At 52.2% G+C, this 19,069-nt stretch overlaps 1 protein-coding gene across 1 annotated transcript in view; it reads right to left on the bottom strand.

The window, feature by feature from the left end:
• Positions 1 to 19,069, bottom strand: part of cntn3b (contactin 3b) — a 57,361-nt gene that overhangs the window by 10,283 nt on the left and 28,009 nt on the right. The window contains exons 5-13 of the mRNA XM_076015695.1: positions 17,314 to 17,412; positions 13,960 to 14,163; positions 11,524 to 11,626; positions 11,027 to 11,211; positions 10,420 to 10,556; positions 9,144 to 9,273; positions 8,168 to 8,318; positions 5,525 to 5,652; positions 3,444 to 3,619 (exon numbers count right to left, since the gene is read on the bottom strand). Coding sequence (XP_075871810.1) covers positions 3,444 to 3,619; positions 5,525 to 5,652; positions 8,168 to 8,318; positions 9,144 to 9,273; positions 10,420 to 10,556; positions 11,027 to 11,211; positions 11,524 to 11,626; positions 13,960 to 14,163; positions 17,314 to 17,412 — 1,313 coding nt within the window. The remainder of the gene's footprint in view (positions 1 to 3,443; positions 3,620 to 5,524; positions 5,653 to 8,167; positions 8,319 to 9,143; positions 9,274 to 10,419; positions 10,557 to 11,026; positions 11,212 to 11,523; positions 11,627 to 13,959; positions 14,164 to 17,313; positions 17,413 to 19,069) is intronic.

Here is a 19,069-nt window from a genome sequence, read left to right as displayed (position 1 = left end):
GAGACAGAGAGAGAGAGAGAGAGACAGAGAAAGAGAGAGAGAGAAAAGAGACAGAGATAGAGAGAGAGAGAGACAGAGAAAGAGAGAGACAGAGAAAGAGAGAGACAGAGAGGCAGGCAGCAGTTTTAGTATCTGAAGCAGCGATGCAGCTCCTCCTGCTGTGAGTGACGCATCATGTGTCCACTTCTGAGCGACCTCATTGGCCGACCGGAAAGAAACCTTTGACCTGGGACAGACGAGCGTCGAAGCTGGAAAGAAAAGCACGAGGAGCGACGGAGAACTGCAGCAGCAGTTCAGCAGGTCAGCAGGTCAGGTGATGACCATGCTGCAGGAACTCTGATGCTGCTTTATTCCAAACTAAAAAGAACATCTGTATTCCTGGAAACTCCTCCTCCATCCTATCAATCTCTGCTGCTGCTGCTGCCAGGTCCACCAGAAGCACTGACAGGAACAAATTGGGGTGGAAAAAAAAAAGACGCTGGTGTGAATTTAATGGGAAACATCAGGTCGACCTTCCTGCACCACCTGACAGGTGTGACAGGCTGCAGGGCCGGCGAGCAGCACCACCGTCTGCATGCAGCAAAGAATTACAAAACCTCCTCCTCATCACCCTCATCATCCTCCTTATCATCCTCATCATCCTCCTCCTCCTCCACCTCCACCACCACCACCTCCTCAAACACCTCCACCATGTCTCCAACCTGCAACTCCTCCAACACCTATTTCAGCATCTCCACCACCTCAAATATCTCCTCCTCCACCTCCACCATCCCTTCCTCTACCTCCTCCACCACTTCTTCAATCTCCTCCACCTCCAACTCGTCACTGATCATTTACAAACCTCACACACAGCAGCCACTCTGCTGCAGGTGAGCGGTGACTGGTGCGACTCTCACTGGCTAAAAAAAAAAAGAAAGGTTCCGCTGGTCAGACGCAGTCACAGCAGATCCCATCGCCTTCCCGTCGTCATCGCCGCCCTGCTGGCAAAAAGTAAGCACTACAACTGCTGATCTGAGGCACCTGGCGAGTAGAACAAGAGGAAGAAGAAAAGGAGCGCCTCTCCTCTCCTCTCCTCTCCTCTCCTCTCCCTCCTCTCCCTTTCATCTCCTCTCCTTCCTGTCTGACAGCTCCTGCGCGGCTCTCTGCCACGTCTGATTCTCTGCTCGGCGCTGTCAGACGCCACCTGGCCGACCCGGCACCCGACAGCGAGCGAGAGAGTGCGCGAGGCATCCTGCTTTGGCAGGAAGGAGGCCACGAGGCAGCTTTTGCTTTAATTATGTTAATAAATTTATCAGAGGCTGTTAAGCAGGGGGGGGGGGGTGGTGGTGGTAATCTCCCAGGACACGGGGTGGGCATGGGGGGGTAGCATATATCTCATTATATGCCTCCAACAGCTCAATGTCATCACTAATTCATAATTCATATTCATATGAATTTAGCATGTCCAAAACAGCACGAGGGCCAGATTTCGATCTCCGGCACCCGGCAGTTGTGACCTCACAGGGAAAATCTGCCCTGAAAAACATGACCTTGATCTGCAGCTGCGCCGCTCACATTATAAAAACAAATCCCAAACAGCAGAATCTCACTTTAATCACCTCGTGAGTGTGAGTGAGTCTGGAGAGTTCAGCGGAATCAGAGACCAAACGGGCTTCCTCTTCAAAAGCAGCATTGCTGAGGAAGCAGCGGTGACGTCACGTTGTTAGCAGTCAGCTAGTTAGCAGTCAGCTAGTTAGCAGTAAGCTTGTTAGCAGTCAGCTCGTTAGCAGTCAGCTAGTTTGCAGTTCTCTGAGTTCACTGTGATTGGTTTGGTGTGTTGAACATTTTGTGGATGCAAAAAACATTAGCATCTGCTCGCTAACCATCATTATTTGTTGGTTGGATTCAAAATGGGACGCAACACTTTATTGTCAAACACAGGACAATTCTGTATTCTAAGGGACGGTTGGCAACTGCACTCCTGACGCGTGCAACAGAGCACCTAAAATTTGCGCACCGCACAATAAGAGCGGCGGTTTGTGACTTAGAACATGGTGGCTGCTAGCTACATTAGCATGGATTCATCAGCGGTGGGGGTGAGTGGCTAACATCGGCCAGCCTCGTTTGTGACAAACCTATTGGCCTGCAGGGGGATCATTCACCCAGTGGCTTTGCTGGTTCTCCCCTCCCCATTCCAAACACTTTGCAGCAGCTCTTTAGCAGTTAGCCGCATGAGATAAATCGGAAGCATTTAGCAAGGGGAAACGAGATATCCATCTATCGCGGCAGGTTACACATTAACAGGAAGGTGCACATTTCAAAAACTGTTGCTCATTTAACTGTAAAAGGAGCAAACATCCCATCGACAAGCCTGGGTGAGGATTTCAAGGCGATCGCTGGCCTGCCCTTGGTGAATGCCAGCCGGCTCATTACTTAATTATTTCTGGTCTCCGGCTTCATAAAGAGGTGCGCAAATTCAATTATGGCAAAGGAGCTGATGAGACAATGTTCGTCTTTGAAGTGAGGGAGCTGAGAATTGAAAGGATGGGAGTGAAAAAAGAAGAAGGAGGAGATGGACGCGGCGTGTCGCTGATACGTCTTCAAAAAGCTGAAGGGCTGATGGGGTGGGGTGGGGGTGGGGGGCTCTCCGATAAAGCCTATCGCAGAATGTGATGCCTGAGTCTTTTCTTTATGGTGCTCTCTCCCGACATCCTGCCGTGACAACAGAGCCATGCTAACGCAGCTAGCAGCGGCCGAGTTAGCGAGCCACCGTGAGATCAGTGCACTGATCTACATGTCAGGAGCGGCAGGATCTTCTTCTGCTTCCCTTTTTTTCCCCCCTTACAGCAACAACAGTTCAGAGCAGCGTTTCTCAACTGGTGGGAAGTAAAATGAGCCCACAGTAAACTAGCTTGCATGCTAACGGCTGTACGCCGTCATCAAACCGTCCAATTATGTCGACTTTGAGTTTGTCGTGCGGCAGGAGGCTTTGCAACCAGACACACACTACGATCGTCCTCCACCCACTCCACTGGACAACCATCAGCGCAAACACAACTGTCATTGAACATCCCGCTGGAATCGCAGACCCTGGAACGAATGGACTGTCCAAATAGGACAAAGGACAAAGGACTGGACCGTGACTGAAAGTGCACTTTGGAGACACTGTTTGTTGTTTTATGGTTTTATTCACCACAAACTTGTTTCTGTGGTCGTTTAAGTACTGCCTCCTGTCCTCTGAGCCAAACCTGGAATTCTCTAAGCCCAAAGTACTTCAGTACCTACATTTATCCATCTAACTCACACACACACACACACACACACACACACACACACACACACACACACACACACACACACACACACACACACACACACACACACACACACACACACACACACACACACACACACACACAGAGAAATGACTCCCGAGACGAGGATGACAGCGGAGGATGACTCACCCCGCCCACTCGTTCGAAGTGATCGACGTCTCGGCGGAAGTCGATGAGCTGGCCGTTGAAGGCCCAGGAGAAGGAGGCGTCCAGCGCCGGGTCGCAGGCCACCTGGCAGGGCAGCACCACGCTCTCGCCCACGATGATCTCCGTGTTGGTGGGCCTCACCGTGATCCTGCTGGGCTCTGGCGGGAGAAGCAGAGAGCGGCAGAGCGGAAAGCATGTTAGCATCCCGCGCGCTACGCGTCGCCGCCGTGTTTAACCTTTCCCCCGCCTCGGCGCCGCCGTCAGCTGCCAAGGCGGCCAAAGAAATCAAGTCGCGATCATTAAATTACCGCGAGAGGTTTTGCGATTTCACAGTCTGACCGTTGGCGACCGCTTAATGACCTCCGGGCTCGGCCTCCCGTGTCGCCCAGAGGATCGCTCAGAGGGGAGACTGTAGGACACGGGACCACAGACAACTGTGGCACATTCCCAGCGGTGGCGGCGGCGGCGCTCGGCGGATGTGAGGCCTCGGAGTTGTGTCGGGAAAAGGTCACAGTAATTAAATTCTCTGACATTAAATGGTTCGGCTGTCGGCGAATGAGGAGAACAGAAGCTAATTAGAAAAATAGGTCCGGTGGCTTTCACGCGGCAGACCGAAACAGGAAGGTTTGCACTTGTAATGTCACAGAATTTATAATGAGGGCGGCGGCCGACTCAATCACGGCCCTTTAATTGCCGGCTTGAGCGATGCGAAGCAGTGGACCAGCGGAGCGGTCACTCACGCGAGGAGCGGCAGGACTGAGACAACGGGTCACATCGCAACTCACAACAATTTCCATCATTTCAAATGTTTGAGTCTCAGCAGGCGATGAGGTTTTTGCCCTTTTTATCCGGGCTTGAAGGTTCAGATTCAACAGGTCGTGAGGTCGTCTGACGAGTTGGGGGTGACCCCCGTCGATATGCTTCTGAAAGAGGAAGAATACCCTGCACAACCGTGTCAGCTCATTTGGTGTCAGTTCCATCCATTTTTTTGGTAAATGTCAGTTGAAAAATAGGAAGCAAAGGTTTTGGGGCCAAAGTGAAAAGAGCGACGGGGAAGCAGGGAAGCTGTAGTAGCCTGAGGCAGCACTGAAGAGCCAGACGAAATGCTACCAAAGAGGCTTTGAGCAATCGGGTGTCGCGTGGGCTGCTTACAGCTCGTTGGTCGGTCGAACAGGAAAAAGAAAAACAGACTCCACCAAAAGAAACAGAAGCAGCGGCGTGAGATTCAGTCAGGATCACTGCACAGCACAGCGAGTCCACTCGCTCGAGCAAGTGGTTTGGAACACAGCCGATTGCCGGAGCTTCTCCTTCTACGACGTTCATTTAACAACAACATTAAAGATTTGAAGTGAAGCTGCGGTGCAAAAAGCATTTTGAACATTCCGGCAGAAACAAACGTCCCAGCGTCCGCCGACTAAGAAAGGGCCAGTTTTATGTTTTGTTTGTTTCCCCCGTGCAACTTAATACAAACATCACTCATACTGATGAGCAACCTGTGCAAATCTCCTGCCAGGCTCTGGCAGCAGCATCTTTAAAACTGGACGGGATGAGGGGAAAATCTGCAGGGGGCGGGAACAACAAAAGAAAACAAGTGACGGTGATAAACGGCGAGTGTGTGTGTGTGTGTGCGTGTGTGTTTGTGTGTGTGTGCGTGTGTGTGAGTGTGTGTGTGTGTGCGTGTGTGTTTGTGTGAGTGTGTGTGTGTGAGTGTGTGTGTGTGTGTGTGAGTGTGTGTGAGTGTGTGTGTGTGTGTGCGTGTGTGAGATCCTCCAGATGCACTGCAGGGATGAGTTTTAAGGTTTCTGGGAGAGCGACGACGTCGGGTGCGAGCGTTAGCGGAACGGAAACCACGCTTTGCACGCGAAGAAGACGGCAGACTTCAACCAGCGTGTCGCGCATTTCATCTTGTGGCGTTAATCAGAGGCGGAGCTTAGAGCCGGAGCCATCTGCTCCAGCTGGGGACCTGCAGGAGGAACCCCCGTGCAGCAGCAAAAAAGAAAAAAAAAAAAAAACGCTTCCAAGTCGCTGCAAACCCCCCCCCCCGCCCCAGAAATGGCCCTCACCAGTGATCAGCAGCCTCCCCGTCGTACTCGCCGACCCAAATTGGTTCTTGGCCACGCAGGTGTAGCTGGCGGCGTCCCGCCTGCTGACGTTGGCGATGGTCAGCGTCCCGTTGGGCAGCAGTGCGATCCTGACGGAGGGGACGCAAACAGAAAACAGACATACAGACCATAGTGTGACGGGCGTGCAGAAGTTGAGCGACTCGGCAGAGGGGGGGGGGGTTGGTGGGTGGGTGGGGGGTTGAGGGAAGAACAGCAGGAAAGCAGTAAATAGCAGGATAAGCTCACAAACTGTGGCTGCACAAAAGGGAACTGAAGGGGCTTTTCCAACAGGCCGCCTCCCCAGCAGCGCTCAATCAGAAAACGACATGGTTCACACACAACTGCTTTGTTCACAAGAGGCATCAGAAATAAGCTCAACGCTGAGAATGGATTGAAATCTTCTAACTGAACCCAGCAGCCATCGAGGTGCAAGGATGGACGACCTTTTACAGAGTTGAATACATAAAGACCAGGAGTCCTGATTGACAGCCTGCTGCTCTACGCAGCCAGTATGCAGCTGTTGTGAATGGCTCGGCCAATCGTAGTGCTTGCAGCTACGTTATTTTCAACGCAAACTCTTTGGAAACAAACGTGAGTTTGCATGGAGAACTCAGAACTCCGGGACAAACCCTGTTCCGTATCCACCCAGAACAGGAGGCACCGTGTCACTGTCACACACGGAACAACTCTGTTGTTCAACTCCGCCCCCCTGATCGACTCCACCCCCTGGTCGACTCCACCCCCCCTGATCGACTCCACCCCCCCGATCGACTCCACCCCCTGGTCGACTCCACCCCCCCGGTCGACTCCACCCCCCCGATCGACTCCACCCCCTGATCGACTCCACCCCCTGGTCGACTCCACCCCCCCGATCGACTCCACCCCCCCGGTCGACTCCACCCCCCCGATCGACTCCACCCCCTGATCGACTCCACCCCCCTGGTCGACTCCACCCCCCTGGTCGACTCCACCCCGCTGACCTTAGAACAGCGCCGGTCCTTTGCTTTTCTGTGCCTGTTTTCCAGGGCAGGTTTGGTCTCAACACAGAAAGCCTGGAGAGAAACTGTGAGCCCATCGAGGAAAAGGTCGGGAGCCGGAGTGGCCCGGCGGTGGGCTAAACTCTGGGACAGCGCATAAATAAAGGAGCGGAGGACGGTTCACAAAAAGCCCGGCTGAATAATTCAGCGGCTGGCAGGCTGGATGTGGAGGCGGAGCGATCAGGAGCGGCGCCGTGGCCTCGTCTCATCCTGCTGGACCCGGCCGTCTGACGCCGTCACACTGTTTACTGGGACCAGGCCCGGGGTTCTTTATGCCGACAGTCAACCCCGGCTCTTTTCTTCACGGCTTCTCAGACGAGATGAAAGAATAAAAAAAATAAATATAGGCGGCGGCGGTCGCCATCACGGCCATCACGAGGTCTCCGTCTAGACGGCAACACTGAAGTTCTGACGTCAATAAGCGCATAGAAATAGACTTCAAGTAATGACGCCGTCATTATTATTATTATTATCATTATTATTAGTGTTATTATTATCATCTGGGCAGGCACATTTCCAAAACCTTCCCAGCAGATGTTTGGAAACTCAAACGTTGGATTTGGAGTTCTCCCCGAGTCGGCGCTCCGCTCTTCCTGCGGCCGCTGTGAGTGAAATCTGTCCTGGTCTGGGAGCAAAAACCAGGAGCCCAGTTTGCATCTCCGTCAGTTCAGACACAAATCTTTCATTTCTTTCACCGGCAGGCAGGGAGCGACACAAAGTTGCCTGTTTCGTCAGTGCCGGCAGTGTGTGTGTGTGTGTGTGTGTGTGTGTGTGTGTGTGTGTGTGTGTGTGAGTACCTATTGCTCTGGCTTGCAGCAGGGTTTAGTCAGCGTCTGAGCCCACCACCCCTCCCTCCACCCTCATTTACCCCCCTCCTCCCTCCACCGTTGGAGAGGACGAGTCAGCAGCTGGATGACAGTGACTGAACCCCCCCCCAACCCCCACCCCTTTCTCCCACTCTGCCTCGGGTGCTTCCACTTCGTCTGCATTGTGTGCAAATCTTTTCACCTGCAGGTGCAGCCGATCAGAAATCAGCCAGGGAAGTTGGAAGAGGAGGCGGAGGCGGGGGAGGCGGGGGCGGAGCTAAATTCAGCACCACTTGGCAGATCCACGTCGTCGCTGCTGCCGCCGTTCAGACCTTCCGTTGTCTGAACCGCCCGGCCGCAGAAATTCTCACTCTTTCCCGCAATTACATCTGCGGAAGGGTTTTTTCCCCCCCTCCGTCCCCCCCACTCACCCTCCCCCACCCCCTCACCCACCCCCCCTTCATGACTACAAATCTGCTGCAGTGATTCTGTTTTGTTCCTCTTTTGTATTTGTAAATATTTCATGCGTGCAGCCTTGGCGGCGCCGGCGATTATCCGCAGCCCTCACGCAGAGGAGCGATTTGCTCAGCGAGGAGTCGAGGCGTGCACTTCATTAGGCGGCTGCGCCTCCTCCGCCGTCTCCTCATTAGCCGCTGCCCTTATGCATGCGCACAGGAGCCAAGCGCACCTTTTGACGGCCGGCGGCTAACTCGGACAAAGGCCGTCTGCTGCGTTGCGTCTCTGCTGCGCTCTGGTCCTACCTTTCGCTCCTTTGCAGAATCTCGCCGCCTCTCTTCCAGAGGGTGGCGGCCGGCGGCGAGGCCTGGGGCTTGCATTCCAGAGTGACCCGGCTGCCGGAGCGAGCTTTTAGCACAGCCTTTAGTGGGCTTTTGGCGAAAGTGGGCGGGGCAGCTTTGGGATGGACAAGACAGAAAAGAACAAAAAAAAAGAATGCATGGTGTTAAAAGCACGGTTTTTCCACGTCGGGCTGCGTGAACCTCTACGAAGCAGCGACTCCGAGGACTTCCTGCCGACTGCGAGCAGGCTCGGCAGGAAGCAGCGGCCGACTGCTGCTCATTGTTGAGTCTCCTGCCGTCAATCTCTTCAATCGAAGCAATCTAATCTTCCCCCATCCCAGGCCGTCGCAGGAAGTCATCGAAGCTCCGCCAGGAAGTCAACAGCCTGGGGGGGGGGGGTAGGAAGCCTGACGCGACGCCGTGGAGCGACATGTGTGTTCATCATATTTGTATTTCTCCCCTTCCTCCATCCCTCCTGCCCCCCTCCCCCCTCCTCCCCCACCTTCCTCCCTCCCTCCTCCATCCCTCCTGCCCCCCTCCCCTCCCTCCATCTCTCCTGCCCCCCTCCCCCACCTTCCTCCATCCCTCCTGCCCCCCTCCCCCACCTTCCCCTCCCACCCTCCCCTCCCTCCATCTCTCCTGCCCCCCTCCCCCACCTCCCTCCATCTCTCCTGCCCCCCTCCCCCCTCCCTCCCTCCTGCCCCCCTCCCCCACCTTCCTCCCTCCCCTCCCTCCATCTCTCCTGCCCCCCTCCCCCACCTTCCTCCCGCTAACCGAGTCGGCAGCGTCAAATCAGCGCCTGCAGACTGAGTGGCGAGGAGAGCTCGGCATCGCCATTAAACGCTTTGATGAAAGATTCAATGGTCTGTGTGTGTGTGTGTGTGTGTGTGTGTGTGTGTGTGTGTGTGTGTGTGTGTGTGTGGGGGGGGGGGGGGCTTACCTAGCACCATGAGCTGGGCAGCGGCGTAGACCACGCCATGTTTGTTTTCCGCCACGCACTGGTACATGCCCGAATCTGACAGGCTTAATGAAGTGATGGAGAGGGCGCCGTTCTCAATCTGCACACGGCCCTGCGGAGAGAGAGAGAGAGAGAGAGAGGGAGAGGGAGAGCGAGAGCGAGAGAGAGAGAGAGAGAGAGAAGGAGAGGGAGAGAGAGAAGAGAGAGGATTTTAAAAAATGCAATGCAGCAAGCAGCAACAATTACTGTGGAAGGTGACGGAGCAGCAGCAGCAGCAGGAGGAGAGAGAGAGAGGGAGAGAGAGGGAGAGAGAGAGGGAACTGGTGGAGGAGCAGCTCTCCATGTGTGGAGGCAGTGACGGGGAAGAGAGGCGGAGGCGTGCAGCAAAACTGTAAACACACAGAGAAGAGTGAGGCGACAGCGGCTCATCACACAGTCACTCATCCATCCATGATGGTTTGTGTGTGTGTGTGTGTGTGTGTGTGTGTGTGTGTGTGTGTAAGTGTGTGTAAGTGTGTGTGTGTGTGTGTATGTGTGTAAGTGTGTGTGTGTGTGTGTGTATGTGTGGTGATGGGGGTCATTAAGACGGCGGGTTTTCAAGTTCCAATGCTCTCGCCTGCAAGGTTCCTTTGTTTGCAGAGGAACTTATTATGAATGAAACTTGCACTTTCACATTGGGAGTCGGAAAATGCTCGGAAAAAAAGAAAAGAAAAAAAAAGAAAAACAGTCTGCCACTCACTAAATGGTCGGCTTGTGTGTTTTCGCCTCGCAGACTCTGCAGGATGTTGCAGCCGGGCTCAGCAGAGCAGATCTTACCAGAATTACCACCATTCAATGGAAACAACTGCAAATCACAACTGCACTTTGCACACGGAAACGCAGCTACTCTCAGCTAAGAGCCTGGCTCTGACTCCGCCCCCTTTTCCTTTCAAGAATGCTGATTGGGCCGCTCAACACGACGCCATTCAGATCGGAAACAATCAGTTGGTTTTTAGCATAGAATAATAGAATGGAATAGAATGGAAAACCACATTGGAGAAATTTGCATACAGCAAGAATGAAGGGTACAGAGAAGGAAAATTATATTGATTAAAAAAAAGAAAATTGTTGCTCTTAGGACGATATTCAGTTTGTTTTTTTTTTCAAGGATGAAGGCTGTCGGTTTTGATTGTGGTTCAAACGGGCAGACGAGGACGAAGGGAAATCAGGATGTGGAGATAAAAACGCAGTTTGCTACTCAGAGTCCCAGTCGCGGTACCTCGGGCGCCAGCGGCTGGCCGTTCTTCAGCCAGCTGTAGGACGGCTTGGGCTTCCCGCTGGCCCGGCACTCCCAGAAGAGGTTCTCCTGGATGGACGGCGCGGCGTCCGTCACGGTCTGCAGCCAGTGGGGTTTGGCTGCGGGCGGAAGCGAGCAGAGGATTAGCCCTTCAAAAGCTTTGTCTTCAATCAAGGAAGTGGAGGATTAGCCACGGACCGGACCGCCGGCGCCGGAACTCTCTCTCCTCCCCCTTCGCCGGCTCTCTCCCGAGTTCACCTGCGCGCTCTCAGCAGATCACAAGGAAGTGAGTAAAATAAATAAATAAATAAAATAAATAAATAGATGAGAAGATGTGAATATTGACATGAAATGCATTTGCAGCCTTGAGAACAAGCAGCAGGACGCAGTAATCAGCTCCGGATCCTCGTGTCCTTCTCCGCTAACATCCTGCCACTTATTGACATATTGCTTTCCTGTCAGACAAACCAGATTAAAGCCGCCGGTGCCGCATCCCCGCACCACCACCCCCATCCCTCCAACCCCCCCACCCCCGGCCAGCCGTAAATATCCATTACATGTGCGGAGCAAGCAGCTCTGCTGCACTGACCGTGGAAGGAGACGCGGCCCTGCGCCGCGTTCTTCCCCCGCCGGTTCTCCGCCACGCACTCGTACGTCCCGGCGTCCTCCTGCTGGAAGTTGGGAACCTCAAGGACGGCGTTGGAATTCTTCATTTTCACCTTGCTGGCAAAGGGAACGCCGCTCGTTCTCCTCCAGCTTATTTCTGGCACCGGGCTGTGGGAAGGTGAAAGGTTTGTCTTTTTAAATAAAGATGAATGAATGAATAAAAAAATAAATAAATGAATACAAAAAAAAAAAATGCAATAAATGAATTCATTATTGAAATAAAACAAATACCGAAACATAAATGCAAGCAAAAAAAGCAATGTATCAAATAATAGGTTTTGTAAAAGAGCAATAAATTACTAAATTAAACTACACAGTCGCATCATATAAACATAAAATAATAAGGCCTTTATTAATCCCACAGGTGCAACAGGTGCGGACAGAGAATGGAGGGAATGGAGGAGGGGGGTGGGGACTCACTTCCCCAGAGCGAAGCATTCCAGTCGGACCAGCGACTCCTTGGCAGCTGGAACCATCTCAGAGAAGTGAACTTCTATCTTGGGCTCGTACTCGCCCATCACTCCTGGCAGACGACAGGAAGTAAAAAGAAGAAGAATCATTGGGATGAAAAGAGAAGGCGGAGAGGCGCCTTTGTATCAGCGATGAGACTAAAAGGCAAACGAGCCCCTCGCTGCTGGCGGCGGCGCAGGAAGGAAGAGTCGGCAAGAAACACACAGAGGGCGACTCATTAAGTATTCAGCAGACACGTCGGGGGGGGGGGGGGGTGGGGGGGGGCGGGGGCTTCACCTGTGGCGATGACTTCATTTACGGCCGTGTTTATATTCACATCAGCCTGTCCCTCACCGCGAGCAGGCAGGAAGCAGGACCGGTCGCTGATTTTCGTTTAATTTATCATTATTATTATTATTATTATTATTTTATTTTACATTTATAGCTCAATCACAGCACGACAGTCACAAATCATGTGACTCATCAGGGAAAAATGTGCCCGGCCGTTGAGCCGAGAGGCTGAGGGTCTCAGCTTTGTTGTGTTTTGCTGCCCAGGAATCAAATATTAGCGCAGGAAAAAAACAAAAAAACAAAAAAACAAAAGAAAAACATATTTTGCCATTATGGTCGCAAACACTGACACACAATCAACCGCAGCGCTGCTGCCACTTCCACTGCCATGGATTAAACACCGGCGTCGTTGTGTCGCTAAGTGTGTTTTGTAATTATCCTGCCGCACAACTGTCGTCGGGACAAAAGGCTGACGTTTTAATGGACTCATATTGTAATTTGGAGATTGCACCCCCACCCCTCTGATCTTAACTTGCCGCGCGCACAAACAGCAGATTTAACCCATTGCCAGTGTAACACCATGGTTTAAAAACAGCGGTGATGCTGGGAGATGTGTTATTATTGTCGAGTGTATGTTGCATACGCTGCTGTCAGAGCACATGGATCCCTGTCGGTCTCTGCCGGGACCTTCCGCATGTCCACAGAGGGCGGAATCAACACCTGGCTGGTTGGCGTGGTCACTAACCTGCAGCTACCGCGTAGCCGAGCCCTTTGTGACCTCACAAAGGAACAATTTCCCAAAGCAGTGTGTTTTGGCATAATTTCATTTAAAACACGCCATAAAATACTAAATTAAACTGTTTGGTCATGACAGACAGACGAATAGATGGATAGATGGATAGATAGATAGATAGATAGATAGATGGATAGACAGACAGATAGACAGACAGACAGATAGACAGACAGATAGACAGATCGACAGATAGACAGATAGATGGATGGATAGATAGATGGATGGACAGACAGACAGACGAATGGATAGATAGATGGATGGACAGACAGATCGACAGATCGACAGATCGACAGATAGACAGATAGATGGATGGATAGATAGATGGATGGACAGACAGACAGACGAATGGATAGATAGATGGATGGATGGATATATGGATGGATGGATGGATAGACAGACAACTCTTCTCTTTCCACCGGGTCTCTCTGCTTCCTAAACAACAAGGCTAATTTCCCGGCTGGCTGAGCCGAGCGGCTGTCAGTGTGAGATGTCAGGCGGCTGCTGAACAGATGTCAGAAGGTTCCGCTCGCACTTTAAAGCGCTTCAGATCGTTATTTCACGCTCGCGCCGTGAAACGGAAGTGACCTGCGATTGTTCGCGCCAACCCGCCAGTGTTTCGCCCCCATGGCTCCGCCCAGCCACCGCCACTAATTATGTGGCTGTCATCGGTCATTGGGGTGATCGCTTCTGGAAAAAAAAAAAAACCTGTTTTAATCATCAGGTTTTACTGAATAAAAAAAAACAAAACTCTTTTGTAATCCAACCCAGGAACGATTCTCTCAGGACACATGATTACTTTTTTGAATCACAGTAACAACGACACTATTGGGATTTCTGCTCCTCGAGAGGAGAAAAAAGATGATTATTTGTTTTACTCTGTGAGCAGAACCAGAAAACAACATTTTTTGTTGCGTGTTTTTGTTTTCCGATGGCTAAGATCTGCAGCAGCAGAGCTCCGCTGTTTTCCAAGTGTCCTTTTTTTTCTTCTTCTTCCCGACAGTTCAATAAATTAAATCAACATAAGGCACGGGTGCTGCCGCGCAGCTCTGCTCGGCACGTCCCGTATAATTAATGTGAAGTTTTTGTTTGTTTTCGCTTCTGATTCACTTTTGGAAATAAACGAGTAATTGCCCTTTTTTTTCCTCCCGCCGATTCCAAAAAAGCAATTATTGTGTTCTATTCATGAATTTGACATTCTCGTGTTGTTTTTCAGCTGTTTGTTTCTTTCTTTCTTCCTCACTCACTCCTCCCTCTCGCACTCATTGATTCCAGCCTCTGAAGTAACCGGAGGGAGTCGGCGGGCGGCGGGCGGCAGCTTTTACCGTCGCTCCGGAGGTGCAGCAGCGTCGGGGAGCTGAGCACCTTCTCCCGGGTGACGGTGTTGTTCACCACGCAGGTGTAGTTGCCCACGTCCGAGGGCTCCACCTTGGCGATGTACAGGCTCCCCGTCTCCTGGGAGATGAAGCGGCGGCTGTCCTGCTGCACAAACTGCGGGTACTCGTTGAAGATCCAGGCGAAGGACAGACCTGCGAGCCCAGCGGAAGAGGAAAGGGAGGCCGTTAGCGCGCCGCGACCCCGTTTTCCCGAGGTATCTGAAGCCGCCGGGAAGACGCCCCGCCGTGCCCTAAAAAATAGAAAAATATAAAACACGCCAGTCGAGGCGTCCTGTCGTTTCTTAGCTCACGCAACCAACGGCGAGCGGCGCAGAAGAAATGGGAGGTCCAGGGAAAGAGAGCGAAACAAAACGGATTACAGCGGGTCGCTGCTCCTCCCCTGACACTTGGCCTCCATTCCTCGGCATCCCAAGTCGTTGGACCCACGTATGGAGGCGGAGAAAGAAAAAAAAACCCCCACAGGTCTACCAAGAGAGAGGAGACCTGCCAGGACGGATTACGGCGCCATTTTGAGGAGCAGAGGCTGCGGCGAAAGACGCTGAGAGCAATTTATGCCTCGTCGGGAGGTGAGCTGGGTCGCTGCGAGTCTGGCGCTGCACGCCGCCGCCCCCGTCAGTCATATCCCACGATTCCTACCCCAACGCGAAGGCAGTCGGACACCAGGCTGCGGACGTGATGGAGCGTGCAAGCCGGGCGCAGCCGTGCAGATACAGCTGGCGTCGTCTGACTGGGTGCCACAGAGAGCGAAGATAATCTGAGTGGGAACCATCAGAATCGGGAAACAACAGCGAGGAGTTTGGAATCCTCCGGCTGATGCACTTGACAGCAAACTGCAGGCAGAAACCAGAAACCAGCAGCAACGTCATGTAGCAAGCTAGCTAGCCGACAATCAGAATGGTCAGAATCGGCTCCACTGGCTCCACTAGAGCGGGTCGTCCAATGACCGAGAGGTTGGCGGTTCAAATTCCGCTTCATCCCAGTCTGTCATTGTGTCCTTGGGCAAGACACTTCACCCACATTGCCTCATACAAGTGTGAGTGGATGTTGGGTGGTGGTTGGAGGGGCCGCCCGGCACAGATTGGTTGCCATGCATCCATCAGTCAACCCCCCCCCCCCCCCCCCTTCCCCTCTGGGGCATGAATGAATAATGCTTTCAATGTAAAGTTCTTTGGGTGCCTTAGAAAGCACTAGGTAAACCCAATCTGTTACTATTATGATTATTCATTGTACAGACAATGGCGCCATAGCTGCAAAGATGTTAGCTAGCGGGCTAGCTAGCAGAATTCCAGAAAAACGGCACAAAGAACTCAGGCTCATTTACATGTTTTCCGCCTGGCGACAAGCTCAGCTCCACTAAAACTGCACACGCAAGTAAGCAAGTGGGTGGGGAGTGGGTGGTGGTGGAGGGTAGATGGGGGGGGGAGGGGTGTGTGGCAGGTAGACAAAAACAAAAGCGCGGTAACACCACCCAGGGCCTTTTATACAATGAACAATTACCTGGCAAAGCAGGCCGTCGGCTGAAGAAGAAAAGTCTATGATGGAGCGCAAAAGTGACACAATTGTTTCTGTTGTGTTTCATTCATCACACCTGAGTGATGTGATAATGGCTGCCGCGGCGAAGGTGGAGGAGGAGGAGGAGAAAACAGCTTTTCGGCAGAATTCAAAGGCAGTGAAGCGCAGAGGGGAGAGAAGAAAAAAAACCCGAGGGGACGTCTTGTAGGTGTTAGATAAACTTCAAGGTTATGCAGCGGATCGATGCTCGGAAAAATTCGAGGGAGACAAAAAGAGGGGAAGAAAAGCAGGGGGAGGGGGAGAAAAAAAGGAAAAAAAAAAAACGACATGACGGAGGGGGCAGGGTGGGTGGGGGGCTGAGGAGGAGCATCGGGGCGAGAAATGAATAAAGGAGCAGCGGGGCCGGCTTTCAAAACACAATAGCACGGCGGCTACGACGGCCAAACCGCGTGAGGCCGTCGGAGAGAGGCTGTCAAAGTGGGTTTCACACAGAGCTCTCGCAGCCATTATCCAATAGAGAGCGGCCGCACAATGCGGAGGGCCACAAACTGTTCTCCAGTGTGTGTGTGTGTGTGTGCGCGTGCGTGCGCGCAAGTGAGGAACCAGGCCATTCCTGTCATTTCCCCCCCCGATGTATAGGCACTCTGGGAGCACCGGCACAAAGTGGCGCTTAATGCACAGAGATGTATAGTGGACAAAGAGGGACGGAGGTCCTGCAGCGCTTTAGCAGAGCAGGGAAGAAACAGAGCTCACCGCCTGCTTGCAGCCACACAGCCAGCAGAATTTCCTGCAGTGTCTCTGCAACTGAAGCTGCTGCATTGAAAAACGGAGCTTCAGGCCTCATCAGCACATAAGTGGAGATTTATTTTTTATTTTTTAGATAAAAATACTGTTGTTTTTTTATTGACGGGGCCACCGGTTTTGGAGAAGAAATTCGCATGCAGCCTTCCACGGGTGATGTGAAGAACACGCCATAGCAGGAGGTGGCGCTAGAGTCTCCAACAACAACGACGATGCCGTGAGGGTTAAACAAAAAAAAAAAAAAAAAAAAGAAGCCAACCTCAGAGCTCGCACTGCACTGCTGAGCTGAGCTGATAAAACACAAAACAGCACTTTTTGGTTGTTTCGCCTGCCGTTTATCTGCAGTTTCCTTTGGGACAAAAACTCACAAAAAGGAAAAAGTTGCCCAAACAAAAAGAAGATTTCCAAAGTGAAAATAAGACAAAGCGCAACCTCAATACAACCCCCAAAGCCTGCAGACAAGGCCTCAGTTTTCCAACAGCCTCGTATGAAGGACAAAGAGCGACGAGAACGTCCTTCGTTAGCGCTCACAGAACCTTCAACCCTGCAGCCTGAAATATCCCTGGCACAAATGTTTGAAGCGCTGAGCCTCGGAACTCTGGCTGTCCCTGGTCTTGTCGCTACACGAGCCGGCTAATTGTCGAACTGTCATAACATACAAGGTTCTGGAGAACCTTCATTGAATCTTCATTAAGAAAGAAAAACGTTCTTCCTCTTGACAAACTAGATCCACCTGTGCAAAACTACTGCACTACTACTACTACTACCACTAGTACACCACTACTACTATATATATTTCTCATTTTTATTATTACCATTAAGAATGTTTGTCTGAAGACAGTCTAAACAGTGCACTCCACTACCCTGGCCACCTCCATACGTGGTCCTGGTTCCAACATAAATCTGATATGTTGCATTGCATATTTAACTGAATTACGCAGCCGAAGAGCCACGAAGCGCCGCACTCACCTCCGGAGTTGAGCGGCGGTCCACATAGCAGCACCACTCCCTGTCCCTCCCGGACGTTGACGGCGCTCCTGGCTGTTTGACTTCTGAAGTTCTCCAGATCTGTTGAGTCACATGACATCCAAATGGGATTAAGCGGGTGGAACATTTTTTTTTTTTTCTAAAGGGGGGGGGAGTGAGGAGGGGGAGGGGGCAGGAGGGGAATATTTATCACACTCACATACTCAAGGGCTGCTTTGAGAAGGACATGTTTGAAAAACATTAATAAGAGATGAGACAGCCGTTTCTACTGGCGGCGCTGGCTGGCGTGAGAGGCAAAGATTTGCAGCGCCGGGACTTTAAGGCGGCGCCGCTGATTGGTCGGCGCCTGGTGACGACGGACGGCGTGCCGTGCTTTGGGGAACACGCAGGCGGCTGATGAGAGACGACCGGCCTCGCTCACGCTCGCGTGGCAACTGGACACTCTTCACAAATTGTCGTTGTTAAACGACTCGGAATCTGGCACTGTAAAGCGTCATCGGCTGGACCAGCAGCGGCAGGCGGAAGAAAAGAAGCATTAGAAATGGAATCAGAGGGCCTTTATTGGCAAACAACAAAGTCTGCGGTGCTGCTCCTGCTTGGCGTTTTTAAGAAGGTTTAAAGAACATAAAAATAAGTACGTTACAAATAGAAAAATAGTGCAAAAATAAAGCCAAATCAGAATAGTGCAGTGCCCACTATCGCAGTGTACAAATGCAACAGAGGGAAAGAGGAGCCCAGCAGGCTGCACCTGGGGGTGATGGAGCAGTGCTGACTGGAGAAGCTGCTGGGATTCTCCGCCTCCCCAACGCACACAGAAAGGAAGTCAGTGTGACCGATAAGGGGAAATTAGGAGGAGGGATGATTACGGGGAGAAGTGGGGCAGCGGAGCGCTCGGCCAGATTAACCAGCGGCCTCTCTGGATTGGCCGAGCGGCGGCCGAGGAGGACACAGGAGGACACAGGAGGACACCGGAGGAGACGGGCTGACGTGGAAACGTGGAAAAGAGGCCGATGTCCTTCCGATACCGGCAGCCCGTCTCCTCGGGGACCGTCGACTTTCCTTCAAGCCTCTGATTGGACAAAATAGAAAAAAAGAAAGGCTGAAAGGCAAACAGCAGCAGTCAGTGATTCTGCTGCTGACCAGTGGACACAAGCTCCTTCAAAGATGGGCGGAGTCCTGGAGCTTCCAGTCAACTTCTGCAGCGGTTGGAGTTGTGTGTCCAACACCCATCGGTCAGCTGACTACAGCTGGAAAACAAAATTAACTCTATTGGCTGGTTTTGTATTGTTATTTTTATTTTTTTTATCCATCCATCCATCCATCCATTTTCACCACCCTGTTCTTCCTGCACTCAGGGTGACGGGGGGGGTCAGCTGCAGCCAATCCCTGCTGTCACAGGGTGAAGGCGGGGTGACAACCTGGATACGTCGCCAGCTCACCAGCGATTCAGAGCAACAATAAACATTGGAACCAGTTTGTAACAGTGTGATATCGGCTTCCGTATTTGACTACCAGACCCTTTTTAGTCTTTTGCAACCGTTTGCAACCAACTCCAGCGGCCCCAGCTGGCCAAACAATGTAACGCAGGTGTTTGGGCGCTTCCCCGTTGAGCTGCTTTTTGAACCCGGTGGCTTCCCCCACAGTAACTTCTTCAGAGTCAGTTGTTTGAAAGAGGGACGCTGCATAGTGACCGTTCACATGTCGAATTTCGATTCATCCCCATATTCATCCCCAGCTG

The sequence above is a fragment of the Nelusetta ayraudi genome, unplaced genomic scaffold, assembly GCF_046127955.1.
Source record: "Nelusetta ayraudi isolate G7.1 ecotype Tasmania unplaced genomic scaffold, CSIRO-AGI_Nayr_v1 ptg000193l, whole genome shotgun sequence".
Classification (NCBI taxonomy): domain Eukaryota; kingdom Metazoa; phylum Chordata; class Actinopteri; order Tetraodontiformes; family Monacanthidae; genus Nelusetta; species Nelusetta ayraudi.
This window is presented reverse-complemented; position numbering and strand designations above follow the sequence as displayed.